This window comes from Daucus carota, chromosome 8 (genome assembly GCF_001625215.2).
Source record: "Daucus carota subsp. sativus chromosome 8, DH1 v3.0, whole genome shotgun sequence".
In the NCBI taxonomy this organism is placed as follows: Eukaryota; Viridiplantae; Streptophyta; class Magnoliopsida; order Apiales; family Apiaceae; genus Daucus; species Daucus carota.
In genome coordinates this window covers 12,789,332-12,806,617 of record NC_030388.2, presented here as the reverse complement: position 1 = coordinate 12,806,617, position 17,286 = coordinate 12,789,332, and the positions used below count along the sequence as shown (strand labels likewise).

Below are 17,286 nucleotides of genomic sequence, written 5' to 3'. Positions count from 1 at the left end.
CATTGGAATTAAAAAAACAAAACACTATTTCGTGTAGCGTTATGTTATTGGAGTAAAAAACTATTACAATTATATTAGTAAAAGATACTCAAAACTTATTTTACATAAAATGATATTTTGGACATTAATCGTCATATTTGTGATACTAAATTTTTTTTCACTAATTTGTAAGGGATAATAAAAGACAGATGGAGATGGGAGTAAACCGGACCGGCTCCAACCGGACGCAGAAATTTTCATATATAATTTATTCGAAAAGCTATGGTGATAAAGTAGTAGTAATCTGATAGAAAAATCCTTTAAAATGGGGGCCTAAATTGCAAAAAGTAAGCTGTGTGATTGCTGAAATAGTACCCATTCGATGAGTGGAAAATGGGTATACATGTTGATGAAGGTGCGATGGGCAGCAGTGATATTAGGATTGTTGAATATGGTAGTGATCATATTGGGAATCATATTGATATTCAAGATGGTGGAGGGAGAGAGATGCAGCAAAAGAGATGTATTGGCAATTGCTGGAATATGGTTGCTTTGTTTTCTCAGAATTATTGCGATGCTTCGTACTGCTATTGCCCAACGTGCTACTGCTCTTCTTGTTGTTTCCCAGACGGAGACTCCCATTGCTGATGCCCTCATTCGCCACCAAAAACGGGTAATTTCTCGGTTCTAAAAGTCGGTGATTAATCGCCGATTAATTTCAGTTCCGTAACTCGCTGAACTGATTAAATCTCTGATTAATTTCCCATAATTCAGTTAATTTCCGATTAATCCTCGTGTAACTTTAATGATAAAGTTCGAGTACTGCTTATTATGAAACTGGGTAATTCTTATAATTATAGTTATAATAAGCCTGCCTGCTTTATTTTATTCTTTGTTTGTTATTATTAAAATCCTTCCTTCCTTGTTCATCTTCACTGTCAGATGCGATACAAGAGATGGCTGTGGTGGACTCGTGCTGCTATGTTTATTACTGTCTTGCAATTCATCGCTGCTATTTACCTCTTCTTTCGCCTTTGGCAGCATTTTTCCCAACCCCCAACCGCGAACACTTGTACCAGCTCCCATAAACGTCTGCTCGTCGTCTTTATGATTGTGGTGTGTTTAATTGTAGTGCTGCAGTGTCTTGCCGGATCCGATGTTCTTCGATGGAGATCTTTTTACACTACTCAAGATCATGCATGGAAGACTCATTACCAGGAGGTCTTTGATTATGGCCTTCGCGAGGCTTTGTGCTGTATGGGACGTGCCAAATACTTGTATAACTACTTAACTCTGCTCTCAACCTTTACCTTTTAATTTTTTCTAAATCCAACTATTAACTGTTCATTTAGAACCGTGCTGGAGGAAGATGAAGTGTATTCAGTTGCGCAGTTACTGGGTGATCTTGTAGCTTATCGTGCCTCTGGAACTGGCCATTTAGAACTTTTGGCAGGTTTGCATAACTTTCTCTTCAACTTAATTGATTGACTACTTTTGGCAGGTTTTTCATAACTTTCTCTTCAACTTAATTCATATCAACAAAACACAGAGATGATATTTAACCCATTTCCTTTGATCACCCCAAAAAGGAGAGCAAGCATTAAATGGGAAAGTTATGTAAAATTAACAAAAGTTTGTTGTTTTATTGCTTGTTTTTAACTATGTATGCATTATGTTATATAGCCAGAGTTAAGACTTTAGCTTTTTAATAATTACTCTTGTCGATGTCTCAGACAGAGGGTGAGAGAATAATAACTCTTCCAATATGTTGGCGGGAGTAACCTAAAGGGAAGTTAGTAGTGTTTGTGTGTGTAAACTTAGTGAGAAATCAGAGTTTGAAATCAAGTCTTGCAAATTCTGTCCAAAATAGAATTTTTACCAATTATACTCCTGCCGGATTTACAAATTCTGGTTAAATTTGTAATCATTGTTCTTGAAATGTTTGAAAGTCATTCAGGATTCATGACTTGGGTAAGGGGAAAATTAGAATATAAACTATAAAGAGAGGTCTGGATGTGCAAAGAACCAAGCTAAGGGGTCATCTCTAGTTGGAAGAATTAAGAGCTAATTAAATGCTATCTATCTAATAGAGAAAAAAAACCAGATTAACCTTTTTTAAGTATCCTTATATCACGTCTATTACATATTATTTATCATATCTCTTTTCTAATAATAAGATATAATTTTTTTCCTATATTTTGCCATTTAATATATATATGTGTATAACCACAATTTAAGCATGTTTTAGTTTTGAGCAAATATTAACGTCTTCGATATTTCTAAATGTTTCAGTAATATATTAAAATGAAATTATATGAATTTTTAAATAGCAAATCTATTTTTTCATGTTGACTTGTTTTTTTATGTATTTTAACAAAACAAAATTTTATTCAGAAAAAGGAAAAAGTTATACTCCCTCCTAACTAATTCTGCCCACAATCAGGAATCCACCTTTAATACTCAAATAAGTAAACTGATAATTACCAAAAAGTTGTATTATTTTTCATATATATATTAACATAATTAATACTTAATTTACCATATTTACTAAATGTGGACAATAATGATGGGACAAGCAAAATAGGAAATGAGGGCACAATGAGTGGGAGGAAGGAGTAAAATTTTTTGGGAGACTTAACTTTTGTCAAAATATTGAATTTCAGGCATAAAAAGATTCTTAAATTTATTTTTGTTGAGAAAAACATTTGGTACACGACACAAGAATTTAGTGTTTGGTTTCAATCTTTGATACACGAAATACGAAAGTACACGGACATGAAATTACACGGTGATTCTAGTGTCGGAAATGGCTTTTCACTATATATACAGTTATACACGAAAGTACATAAATGTACATGATATAAATATGTTTTTATATAAAAAGTGTAAATTTAAATGTATATAATATATATACATCTATAAAGTTGTACACAACTTGTATGCAAATATAAAGATTTAATATATATGTTATAATATAATAAATAAAAATGTATTTTAAAAAATATTTTAAAAAATTTTATTATTATATTTATATTAAATGTACACGAAAAGTACACAATATGTTCTAATGAATATGGGTTTGAGATCAAGTGCATGAACCGTAAACGGGTCGGACATGGGTTCACTTCCAAGGACACGAAACATGAAAGTACACGATACGAAATATACGACACGATACGTGTGATAGGTCTATTACCACATATTATTTCTTTCTGTATCATATCTCTTTTTTAATTTATGATATTTTAATATTCATCCCTTATTTTTTACATCTAATATATATATATATATGTGTGTGTGTGTGTGTGTGTGTGTGTATAACCACAATTTAAACATCTGTTAGTTTTGAGCAAATATTAACGTCTTCAATATTTCTATGTGTTTTTACCAATATTTTAAAATGAAATTATATGATTTTAAATAGCAAAACTTTTCACGATGACTTGTTTTTTTTTTATGTATTCTAACAAAACAAAATTATATTCAGAATAAAAAAAGGATAAATGTTATAAATTTTTTTAGGAGACTTTACTTTTGTCAAAAATATTGAATTTTAGGCAACTCTTAATATTTATTTCTGTTGAGAAAATTCTAAATGCTACAAATCAATCCAAATTAACTGTTACTCTTTTAGTTGCACAGAAAATTATAGTCTAAAAAGAAAGTTAGTCATATACTTATGTACTTGTGGTTAATAGCATTGATGATATTATGTGGATACACTTAGTTTTGGAACGGTTATAACTAAATATATTTTTTTAATATTAAATTTTTAGTTGAGTTTATTCAAATTCTTATTTTTCTTAAATTGATATCTTTGAATAATAAACTTAGAACTTAATATATGAATTTCATTTTTTTAAAAATTATGTATTACTTCCTCCGTCCCACAATACAAGTCTCTTTAAGATGAAATTTTTGTCCCATAATACTTGTCTACTTTTTAATTTCCAATGGAAATATGTTGACAATATTCCAAAATTACCCTTCTTGACAGTTGTATAACAATTAATGAGGGTTGGATAAGAGTCTACATTAATGCATTTATTAGGGGTACAAGTGAGAAAATATTATCTAATTAATGATTTCTTAATATGCGTAATTTTTCGAAAAGAGACTTGTATTATGGGACGGAGGGACTAATATTTTTATTTCGTAAGACTGTATATTTTATTTAAGTCAAAACCATAGTAAAAGTTAATGGTGTAAAAAGCTCATTTAAAATTATGAAATATAAATTTTTTAAGTAATTCAAATATAAAATTCTAGTGTTTAACAATATATATGCTGAATGAGTCAGATTATAGCTCTGTTGGTCCGAGAGAACTTTTTCAAGGTGAAACAGCGTGAAACACAATTTTTGGTGTTATTTAACCTGAGTTAAGCAACTGAATGTATGAGGTTAATCTAATATCCCTTCTACTCTAGCTAATAAGACTTTTACATGAAAATACTTATGATCTAATAGTTATAAAAGTAAGATCAGCACATTCCCATAAAAAGTGTGTGATCTCATAATTTTCACAAATGATTAATACTCTGTAATTTTGTATATAATAAACAAAAAGATGGAATCAAATTTGTGCGGCATGCATATCACAATATAATTATTTGCAACAGTTGCAATTACAATCTGAAGATTAGATTCAGATACACTGTATTAGCTTATTCTTGAATATTCTCATTTTTTTTAAGAGATGTTCTTGATAGATTTTTCAATGTTCCAATCTTCACAATATATAAAATTATAAATACTTGATATGCATCACAATATCTGGAATGTAGGCCTGGCGTTGTTACAAAGGAATGATCACATCACTGAAATTCATCAAGATATGGTTGAGGCACCGGAAGAGCGTATTCACGAAGCTGTTGTTTACCATCCTTTTGCTGAAGCTGCATACACGGTCTTGTGATATTACATTCCTTATAGGTATTCTGGAAGTAGTTTGAAAAGCTTCTAAGACCAAAGTACTACATATTGCAGGGTCTGTTACTTGATTTTGGTAGAAACCCTGTATTATTTCCATGTGCATGGGCATGGCTTTATAGACAAGGAATATTGACTCCTTGGACCCGCAACAGGTCTGTACTTAATTATTCATGGTCACCGTACATTTATATAAAGATTGATGATACCTAATTACTGTTTGCATCCTTCATAGAGTCTCCTTTCCAGGATTTATAAAAGAGATTTATTTTTTCTTCAAAAGAGATTTATTTTTTGGCTTTCACTTATATGGAATTTCAAAATCTAGATTTCTTTTGTTGTTTTTCATCGCTGTGGTCTTTACGATTCTTCTTTTCTTTAGGCGACCAGTACTTGAAGGTGATAATTGGTGGCGGGGTCATGCTGCAGCTTTCTTGAAAGATCTTAACTTAACACCAGATGTGCTTCGGAAAGGACGTGTCAATCAAGTGAGATTTTGTGGTTTTGTGTTATCTTGTTTAGTAATTATTTCGGATTTTGATTCTGAGAGAACCAAGAGCTTCATATATACGTGGATAGATTATCTAGTACCATAACTCACTATATTGTTGTATGTAGATGTGAGGCATCCTCATTAACCTCTTGCTCCATTTTCCTGCATTAGTTCTGACATTCTTGTTGATTTAAGAGTACTTCTATTATTGTTTGTTGCTATGGGCATAGTAATAAGTCTTATACTATTTTCTATAGACACATTTTAACTATGTTGCACAGAGGCGCCAAACAGGTGCTGTACCCAAGTTTTGGGATGTCTAGGGTCCCTTTGATGATTTAGTGTCCCTTACAAAGAGATACTCATCTGGTCCTAGAAACTGGTGGACGAATTTTGGAGCTGAAACTCCTTTTCTTTAATCTTTGTATAATGTTTAATATTTTAGATGTTAAATATTACCTCTATTATATTTATAGGGTCCTGGTCCCCGGCAATCACAGGCTGGGGAGCTCTTAAATAGCCTACTGATGTTTAGCCGTTGGTGATGTATCCAGCGACCAGGAATATAACAAAAAATTTGCACGTCCAACACTTTTTAACACGGTCAGCTAAAAAAAGCGCCGGATGGTAGAAAAATTTGTTATAATCTTGCCTGTTGGATAGATCATCCAACTGCTATAAATCAGTAGGTTGTTCAAGAGCTCCCCAGCATGTGATTGCTGCCCGCCCCTGTATATGTTCCCGTACAGTCTGAGTGCAACATAGCATTTTAAAGTAGTATTGCTTACAATGTGACACGTAGAATCAGCAAAATGATTCTGATCATCCGAACCATACTAGTGTTTTTTTAATAGAGGCAGCTCAGATTCTTTTCCAAAATTGCATTATGAAGTTCAACCAAAAAGTGTTCAATATTTTTGTTCTCAAGCTATTCTGATATTTGTTTTTATATATTTTCTTATTAATCCATGCTCTCTGTTTATTCTTTATTTTATCGACTAGATGGTAAAGTGTAAAGCAGCTTACTTTGTTGTCGTACTTCATCATCTAAAATGTGTTGTGATTGCTGTTCGCGGGACTGAAAGCCCAGAAGACCTTATAACTGATGCATTATGTAGGGAATGCAATCTTACTACAGAAGAATTAGATGGTTTGAGCAAGTAAGTTTCTCCATTTACTGCCATACCTGTAACTGCAGGTCTACCTTGTTTGTCCATGCCTCTCTTTTTTCTGATGAAGTGTTTCTTTGCAAATTTTTATTATGCATATTCTTCTATTCGTGATTTTACATCTTAAAAGAAACACGGGGTTATCAAGCATGGTTACATCTTGTCTGATATACAAAATGGACTATAATTGTTAAATGTTCATTTTAACAAATTGATCTCCAGCTGATATCACATCTTGCAATTACAATGTTACAATATGTAGGGGAAAAGACATATTTATATGCTTGTTATATTGGCTATTGACTCATAAAAGATACGTGGACATCATCATGCAACAGTTTCATAGGCTTTTCTGATTGTTGGTTTTAAAGATTTTTTGAGCAAATCTCAGTTGGTTATAGGACGGTTATCTCGCTCAATCACATGCAGTAATGCACCTAGCCTCTCCATCTTATATAATATAAATACAAACAAAAGTTTTTAAAAAAATTAAACTGAATAACTCCAAAGGTGGCACCATGTAATATTCAGGCAGAGTATAAAAGGAGGCATGACCAAGAGCATACACTAGTCTATACAACTCGAACTCGGCAAGTATTCAGTTAATTCTGTTTCTCCCTTCAGTGGCTTGAGTTGTCCCAGTTATAACTATAGCTGGATTAATAAGAATTTCTATATTTACTTATTTTAATGTCAACTTTGATTATCTACAGTATATATGTGCTTTTATCATTGAGATTTTTTATTTATTGTAATTAATCTGTTTTCGTTGTAAGCATGGTAATGAGGCAGGAAACTCTACTTCAATACCCACCCTATATAGAGTTCCTTGCTCCATTCCTGACCGTTCTTGCAAATGCCTATGTCACATCCCTTCCCCCACTTTTATGCCTAATTTCTCATGATTTTGCAGTTGAGTTGTATAGCTTTTATTCTTTTACAATGATCAATTAAATTAAAATGGAAGACCATGCACAGGGTGCACAAAACTAAAATTAGTAAACAATATAAATGTTTCACTCGATCTACTTGCTAAACAGATACAATGTATGTGGTTTATATCATAATATTTTACATTTTATGTTTTCTTCTATGTGTTTTTTTTCTGTTTGTCCTCACTTGTTTTCAGCATTGAGTCAGGCATCACCAGGATTTAGGTCCATCTTTGTCACACTATGGACACTCCGGGGTAGTTGAAGCTGCACGAGATATCTTCATGCAAATTGAAGGTAAATAACCATAACTGTGAAAAAGACAGTATATTGTGTTTTTTCACTTCAGATCCTTGCAGCATTAAATCTTATTCTTTATTTTGAATGCACCACTTAGTGATGCCAAATTGCCAATATCTCCCTTTGTCTGCTGGAGATTCTTATACTTGTTTCAAGTCTTCAACATCAATAAAATTAACTAAAGAAATCTCAAGTTGTGAAACAAGGGCTTATCATATACCCGTAGAAGTAACTATAATGCTGAGAATTACATAATGAAAATGAAAAAGATATTATGCTGAAAATTATTTAGTGAAAATAAAATAGTACCATGCTCAGAATTACTTTCACAAAATTCAAATAGTATTATGCTGAGAATTACTTTGGGAAAAACAAAAGAGTATGTTCCTCTCTATGCGAAGCCAAAATGATACGTATGTATATAGTTGTGATTTGTTTTGCAGTTTTTTTGCTTAGTTGATAATTCTCAAAGCTTCGACAAATCTGTGTGAACCCCTTTATGTCAATTTTGCAGAAGAGTAGACTGTGTATAATTCCGTGTCTTCGGTATTCATAACATTGAAAAATATATAATGTGGTATGTTATTTATAAAGTTGGCCAAATATGATCTGATAATTTACATTTGTAGGTAGTGCAGCAGGTTCGGGTGGATTTCTTTCTTCGTTGCTGGGAGCTGGTTGTGAGTGTGAAGGTTATGAGATTCGTATAGTAGGACATTCCCTTGGAGGAGCAATAGGTGCATTGCTTGGGTTGAGGGTATGTGATCCTTCTACTTATAACTGATGATATCATAGATAAATTGTTTTTCTTTGTTCATTTTATCTTCACGAGTGTATCTTTTTAGATGTAGCAGCTATCTGTTCAATTGTAAAATTCATCTACTAAGTAGTCATGTGTAAACTTCATGGACTAAGAAGTCATCAACTCCAGTTCTTAAATTTTATAATGATAAAGCATTTACTCTAAACATCACATAATGTGTATTCTTTAGCATCTTTCTTGCAGTTGTGTTAGACATTCCTTAATGAATATGTATCTATCCTGATTGTGTTCTAAGGGCTATGCTTTTGTTTATTATAATTTATATATTCATATAAAAAGTCTAGGTTTTGTTTAATTGTTAAAAATATGATGGTTAATATTATTAGAGTGTACTTTTTCCATTCAGGAGCTCATCATGTTTTTCATAATGTGGCAATAATTGGACAAAGTTATGTCATTTGTAGCATTCTGCTATGAACACTTTGCCTTAATATTTTTGAAGAGACATTTCTAAAACACTTTTGCTTGAAACAAAATTACCATTTTGCATTAGGAGCATGAGATTGATTATATTTTTTAATGTTCACCTAAAAAACTTGATATTGATATGACAAAGCCTTGCAAAAGTTTGTTTGGGCTGTTTATTGGAACAACCTCTCCCCTGGAAGTAGTAGGGGTATTTTTTTTTTGCTTCTATCTAGGAGTAATAGGGGGTAATTTCCGTGTACATTTCATCCTTGGAACTTACTTGTGAGTGGTATAAACAATGTTTGCTTGGTTTTGTTTACTCCTGAAGTGTGTCAGTGTATATAAATACTTGTTTTACTAACTTAGAGAATTGGCCATCTTAATTTTTGTTGACATTGTGTACCTTTGTTGACAGCTATATGATCGATTTCCTAGATTACATGTTTATGCTTATGGACCCCTTCCTTGCATGGATGCAGTAATAGCAGATGCATGCTCAGGATTTATAACAAGGTGCAAAACATACTTTTTTCCCTCTATTTATGCTTTTGTTTATTTGGGGGTGTGTAGCTATCTGATGCCCATCTATATGGATGTTTTTTGCTAAACTTTCAGCTAGTAATACAAGTGTGTGTTTGTGTGTTTATGCAGCATTGTATACCAACATGAATTTTCAGCACGCCTTTCAGTAACATCTATACTTAGGCTTCGTGCATCTGCACTTGTAGCATTATCAAGCAACTCAAACACTGATTGTACTGCAATTTATAGACTTGCACGCCGATTTCTTGGCGAGAACAATCAACTTCGAGGGGACAACAGATTTTCAGCTTCAGATTTGACTGCAGTGGTAATGAAAGCCGAGGAGAATAGGGGCATTCATCACTCCGGTGGTAACAATGTGGAATCCTATCTGGCTTGCTGATATAATATAATCAATTGACCTTGCTACCAACTACTCGGTGGCAATTAACAAGCTAGTTCTGTAATTTAAAATGTAAACTTTTGTTTTTCTTTATGTTTATTATTGTTGCAGGGAGCATGGAACGGGCAAAAGATATATCTCATGGGAAAAATACTAAGATGGAAAATAGTTCTTGTGATGAAATTGATTGCAGTTCCTCTCATAGTTTTATGAAGCCATATTACCAATCCTCTGCCGATATAGTTGAGGACCCAGTCTCTCAGTTTATAGAAGATGTGCCATCAGCACCTGAAGATATTCCTGATTTGTTTTTACCAGGATTAGTCATTTATATAGTACCAGAGAGGAACAACTTAGAAACTACCCTTTGGAAGCTTTGGACAGCTCAAGACAATGAATGCAGCTATAGAGCTTATATAGCAAATAAAGATTCATTTAAGGATATTATTGTCTCACCAACTATGTTTCTGGATCATTTACCTTGGAGGTACCCATCACTTGCCATATTATATTATTTACTTGGTTAACAAATATACAATATTAGTCCTTTTTAATATTTCTTTTTGCTCATTATGTCAGATGTCACTATGCGTTGAAAAAGGTACTTGACACGCGGCGCTCCCAACTTATACCAGATGGATCTCAAGTGGTATAATTTTCCTTTTAGATTATCGTAAATGGGTTCAAATAGTTCTCTTTATTGTGTAAAATTCTGCCTTTGACATTGGTGAAAACAGTTAAGATGGTGCTACTAATTGTTTTCTCTGAGTACATAGTTTGTTAATGATGTCCTTGCAAGGAGAGATTACTGAGCATGGTTTAGAGATGAATTATCCCATACAGGTTGTAATTGAGCATCAAGGGAACCATAATTTGTGAAACAGCTATACAGGACATCTCTGCGTGTATCTCTTTTAACGTGGAATCCATCTTTCGACGTGGTTGTACTTGGCGGGGGTGTTTTTTTTCCCGGTTATATACTCTCTTTGTCCCATTCAATTCTATACATTTTTTTTCACTTCTCGACACGCACTCTAATGCTCCTATAAAGTATAATTCTATAACTTATTTTTATAAATTTCTTTTTCTGAATAAAAAATTAATGTTATATTTTAATTCAGAAAGAAGAAATGGTTAAAATAAGCTATAAAACTATACTTTGGAGGAGCATTGAAGTGCGTGTCGCGTAACTGTCCTCCAATTATACAACTTAAGGGGACGGAGGGAGTACATTTCACAATCTCATACTCCCTCCGTTTCAAAATGGATGACGCTTTGACTTTTTGCACGTAATTTAAAGTCCCTTGACCATGTATTTATATTTACTATTTTTTAAATTTTATTTTTTTAAATAAAAGTGTATAGTCAAAATTTTAAAGTATAATTTTTTTAAAGAAAAATGATGATTTTAGGTGCTTGGTCAAAACACTTTGAAATGTGTGCAAAAAGTCAAAGCGTCATACTTTTTGAAACGGAGGGAGTACTTATTAGTTGTTCATCTTTTAAGTATATTATTGGATTTGTGAAATGAACTTTATTAATCATTCTAATCTCGAGGATGGTATCCAGGGGTGATGACCCCCGTAAAATTTCCAAGTTAAGAATTTTTTGCGGGATATTCTCTATAATATACCTGTGTAGTTATTCTGTTAGTATCACCCTATTTTGTGACTTCCACACATGGTACATTCCTGGTATAGCTACACACTTTTGTTACGGTAAACGTTAGTCGCTCGTTAATTTCCAGATTATGCTAGCTTTTAGCATAATAATTATGTTAACATATACATACATACATACATACACACACATATATATATACACACACATTAAACATTGCGAGATCAGGCTGTTTTTTAGTGTGACGATCCCAAACTCAGTAAACATGTTGATCAACAACAATATCTTCCCTCCTCATCTTAACAAAACCTAACAACGCTTTCTGAAAAGCACGATTTTATGGCAAAAAAGCACCATTTTTATTATATCCATCAATTATACTTCCTCAAAGATCATGCAAGCTTCACCCATAAACCTGCATGTGTATTCATATCGACTAAATTACTATCCACAAATATTTCATCACTAAACCCACTTTTCAATGCAGGACAATATATTTGCTTCCCTGTTCTTACCAACTCAACAACATTACATGTCTAAAAAGTGATGAATTACATCCATAACTTTCAAAATCTAAGAAAGCTTTATATCGAAGCTGTCAAAGAGACCAAGTTTAATTAAGGCATTTTGTCATATAGTTGAGGCATTTTGCCAAACAACTTGATTACAAGTCCAGATTGTCACATCTGCAGTACATTGTGAGAATATGATTGTTGAGGAATGTGCCTATACAGTGAGCCTCGGGCTATTAATTGGGCGTGCAGTTGATTGCCCTTATGGATTTGTTTGATTTTAGCATATGTTTGTATAATGAGAGCTAAATCTTTTGGATCCTTGTTAAGATACTTGTTTAGATATTGAAATGAGGGACTACTTAAATATTGAATTTTCTCATTTCAACTTCAACAACATTAATGAGTTGGTTAAGAAAGACTTGGTGGGAGGGTTGTCAAACGCTCAATATACTCTTGACGGACTCTGTGATGCTTGTTAGAAAGAAAAACAAAGAAGGAACATCATTCAAAAGTAAAACCGAATCATTAATTGATGAACCATATCACTTGCTACATCTTGTTCAATTTAGACTAGTAAATGTCATGTCAATCCACAAGAAAAGATACACTCTAGTAATTGTTGATGAGTTTACTAGATTCACTTGGGTTTACTTCTTGCATAGGAAAGATGAAACTCCTCTAGTATTACTAGATCATTTAAGACTGATTAAAATGGCATAAAGTATAAAATCATTCATTTGGGTTTACTTTTTTGCATAAGAAAGATGAAACTCCTGAAGTATACTAGATCATTTAAAACTGATTAAAAATGGCAAAGCATAAAGTCAAGATACTGAGAAGTGATATTGGAACTGAGTTCAAAAACTAAGTGATATTGGAGTTTTTTAAATAAAAAGTACTCACTAAAAAATTCTCTGCTCCGGGCACTCCTCAACAAAATTGACTAGCAGAAAATAAAGAATAAAACTCTCATTGAATTTGGAAGAACTATATATGAAGAAAAAAAATCTACCAACATACTTCTGGAAAGAATTAGTCAACACAACATATTATACTAAAAATATAGCTCTCATTAAAGGCGTTGTGTACCTCCTTATCAGAAGATTAAAGAAAAGAAGGAAAGTCTCAAAATTTACATGTGTTTAGCTACAAATATTTTGTTCTTAGACCTCATCTTAAACAACTTGGAAAATTTGAAACAAAAGATAATGAGGGAATCTTTATTGGCTATCCCGTAACAAAAGACTTTAAGGACTACAATCTAAGGACAAAGATTATTATGGAATCTATAAATGTATCTTTTGTTGATAAGAATATTAAATTGATGAAGATACTTGATATTATGAAATTTGGAAATAAAGCAACCAATGATGGGCCATAATCAAATACTGATGAACCATCAGAAACTGATGAAATATCAAATAACGATGATCCATCAAATCATGATGATGTTTCACAAAATCTGGTGATGGGACTGAAAATGCATATGTTGCGGGGAGTAGCAACAAAGTTTTATCAATACTGATTCTAATCAAACTTCAGAAGGAGATTAGTTAGGAACTGATTCAATTCAAGATCAGTCAAATAATGACAACTCACCTGAAGGATATATCGATGAGTAAGGGGGAGCTTCAATTGATTCTAGCTCTTTTAAAGATAAATCCAATACAGGGCGAGTATCTAGTTTAAGAAACTAGTTACCATAATCTAGGAATGAACACAGGATCACACTCTTGATCTCATTATTAGGAATCTTGACACATGTGTTCAAACTAGAAGTACAACACAAAATGATTGTCTATTTCACACCTTTCTATCAAAGGAGGAACCAAAGAAGGTTGAAGATGCACTCAAGGATGATGATTGGGTAAATCAATTTTAGGCACAAATTACGTGAATATTTAGAAACAAGATTGAATTTGATGGAACTGTAATTAGGAATAAAGCTAGAAAAGTTGCAAATGGATATTCTTAACAAGAAGGAATTGATTATATGATGAAACATTTGCTCTTGTTGCAAATCATAAACTGAGACAGATGCATCCATATTCAAATTGTGTTGGACAAACTGTCCCAGAATCCTTAACAATTCATTGTATTGTTCAATCAGCGGTCTAGAATCAACCATGTTATAGTTCATACAAGTACTGACCAGAAACTTCTTATTGGAAGCATCTTCTGTCATGTACTTTGATTCAACAAAATCCCATAATTCTTTTGCTGAGTTAACATTTTGATATACATCAAAAACGGCATCAGACATACCGTTTAAGATGTGACCGCGACAGATGTAGTCATCATTTTTCCATTTGTAGCGTTTCCTTGTCTGTTCAACAGTTTCATCCTCAATCATTTCTGGCATTTGAGTACTCAAAACATACACAACCTTTAGCGTGGTCAATGAAAAATGCATAATCTTTTGCCATCTTCTAAAATCCCAACCCTCAAACCTGTCTAGTTCTGCAAACTTGTTTGTCATGTCTTTTGCAGATTCCCCATTCGTCATCTTTAGAATAAAATAACTTCAATCTTTATTGCAGATATGTGGTAGTAACTTGGATTTTTTTAAAGTCGTGTGAACACTTTCAGATTGAACTTATTTGTGTTTCACCAAATAATTCAATCGGATAAAGTCAGAAATTCTACAAGAAGAGAGAATGTGTTTGGTTGTGTATTTCAAATAAACCATTACATGAAATGATCAATGCAACATCTATATATAGATGTCAACAGATGTGTCTTTTGACAATAGACACATCTTAATTCAGATAGATTTGTCTAACGGCAATAGACACATCTTATCACAATAGATGTGTCTTGTGTCAATGAACAAATCTAATGCCAATAGACACTTCTTTTCCAATAGATGTGTCTAATGCAAATGAACATGCCACATAAGTAATAATACTAAAATCATAATAAACTCGAACAAAGCGTACACTCCACTCTCCTGACTTGTTCGATGTAACATTATGATTACATTGATCAACTATTCAATTCAATTACACTAAAATATCCAACATGATATATGTTAATAACAGTATTTTATTGTTAATATTAACTGATTATAAGTTATATTTTTCATATTTTCATTTATAAGAAAAAAATTATTTATTTTGTATCAGTTGCATGATAACTTCATGTTTATTTTTGGAGTAGAAGACATAGGAGTTAAGAAAATTCACACTTTTATTTTTAGAAGTTATACATCTATTTATAAGCACTTTTAATGTTAATATATGTTATTAATACTTCCTCCGTTATAATTTACATGTCCACTTTAAAAAAAAATTGTTTCAAATTAGTTGTCCACTTCAACTCTCAATACAAAATCATATTTCTAAATTCATTTCTACATCACATATCTCTTATTTATATTTCCTAGATCAATCTCATACCGCATATTATGATCATTTAACGCAATTAATTTATAATCATCCACTTTTCTTAAACTATGTGATTTTTTGAAAGTGGACATTTAATTTGAAACAGAGGGAGTATTAGTTTTACTTTTTTTTTTTGAATATCAACTAATTATACATCATATCAAAAATGATAATGATGAAGATTTTGTATTATTGTACATCACAAGTATTTTGAATATTTAAAACTAATTGAAATTTTTGAATAATTTAAGAGTAAAAGACCTGAATATGTTGTAGACTTGTAATCATAAAGGATGATTTTTTATTATTAAATTCTTCTCAAGTAATGATAAGTTCGGAATTATAAAAAAAAGGACCCAAATCAAACGTATATTGGCTTATGATACTTCTGTACACATAGGTAGGGCTTAGCGAAAAACCGATTTAAAACCGAAACCGAGAAAAACCGGAGAAAACAGATCCGAAAATAATCGAACCGAAACCGAAAAACTAAAAATTGATCCGATTTAAATGGTTCGGTTCCGATTATACCTTCCAACCGAACCGATAAAAACCGAACCGAACCGATTATTAAAATAATAATTAAATAATAACTATTATATATAATATATTAATAAATATATAATATATATATCATATTTAAAAGGGCATTATGTGAGGGGCTGCCTCTCTGTTAGAATTCCCCAGTTTCGAAAGACCTATATTCCAGTCACGTAACGCTTTTCCCATGCTAATATTGCTGGAATCTGCTATAAATTTACGCAGATTATACAGGCCAGTAGCATGAGCATTATTTCCTGTGTTTTAGGTGTAGCAAGATGATAGTTCCTGTGTTTTTGCTCTTGTTGATGCTACTTGTTTTCAGGTCTTGTTTTCTAATTTTAATTTTTGTGTTTTAATATGTGTGGCGTGGGCTTAAATGGTTGGAATCATTGTTTCTGGATTGCGCGGTTCATTTTGTTTTTCAATTTTGTACTTGTCGGTTTTTTAACCGAAACCAAGCCGATTAGAACCGAACCGGGTTTTTAAAACCGAAACCGAATCCGAACCGACGGTTGCGGTTTTCGATTTTAAAAACCGAGGATATATGGTTGCAATTCTGATTTTATCCTGAAACCGAGCCGAACCGGCCCATGCTATCCCCTGCACAGGGTTGATCGCTTTTACAAAACGGGAAAAAAAAGGAAATAAAGCCGTATCTGATGAGTTAGAGTCATCTAGATTCTTATATTAATCTTTGGGTCACGTCATATTTATCTAAAGTTTATAATCTCTTGGTCACATTTTAATATATAGTCTGTAATAATTTTTTATTTTTTTTTTCTAAATAAAGTTTGATATTTAAAATTTATTCAGAAAAATATTTATAAAAATTATAGAATTATAATTTATAAAAACCTTAGAATACAGGCAAACGAGCTTAATAAAATTATAATAAGTGGGTGTTTGTTTAGCACTTATAAGTCCAGCTTATGGGATTATAAGTTAGAAGTACTTATTCGTACCGTTTGTGTGATAAGTCAAGAAGCACTTATAAAAAGCTAGGAATGCTAGCTTTTGTTTCAGGGTTTCTACTTCTTTATCAACCATTTTAATCACTTATAAGTCTTAATTTGCTTCCAACTTCTACTCCAGATTTTTATTTTAAGTAATAAATACTTATTTTAAACTCACCCAAACGCCCCCTAAGTAATTTCTTAAAAAAATACTCCCTCCAACCCAAATTAGATGAGCCTTTTGAGAAAAAAATTTATCCCAAAATAGTTGAGCTTCTCTCTTTTCAATGAACATTTATCAACAATCTTC

At 32.2% G+C, this 17,286-nt stretch overlaps 1 protein-coding gene across 2 annotated transcripts; it reads left to right on the top strand.

Moving 5' to 3' along the window:
- Window positions 1–251: 251 nt before the first annotated feature.
- On the top strand, window positions 252–10,935 carry LOC108198145 (uncharacterized). 2 transcript variants are annotated; one of them, XR_010286349.1, is made up of 13 exons: window positions 252–652; window positions 922–1,256; window positions 1,332–1,432; window positions 4,765–4,886; window positions 4,967–5,064; window positions 5,292–5,397; window positions 6,405–6,562; window positions 7,712–7,800; window positions 8,433–8,560; window positions 9,450–9,547; window positions 9,686–9,935; window positions 10,071–10,446; window positions 10,539–10,935. XR_010286349.1 is itself a non-coding variant. In XM_064082901.1 (13 exons), the coding sequence occupies exons 1-13, from the start codon at window positions 362–364 to the stop codon at window positions 10,612–10,614; spliced, it is 2,220 nt and encodes a 739-aa protein (XP_063938971.1). In that variant the 5' UTR covers window positions 254–361; the 3' UTR covers window positions 10,615–10,935. The 2 variants fall into 2 exon arrangements, 1 of the variants encoding a protein (XP_063938971.1); XM_064082901.1 differs by having other exon boundaries at window positions 254–652; window positions 9,686–9,927.
- The last annotated feature ends 6,351 nt before the right edge of the window (window positions 10,936–17,286 follow it).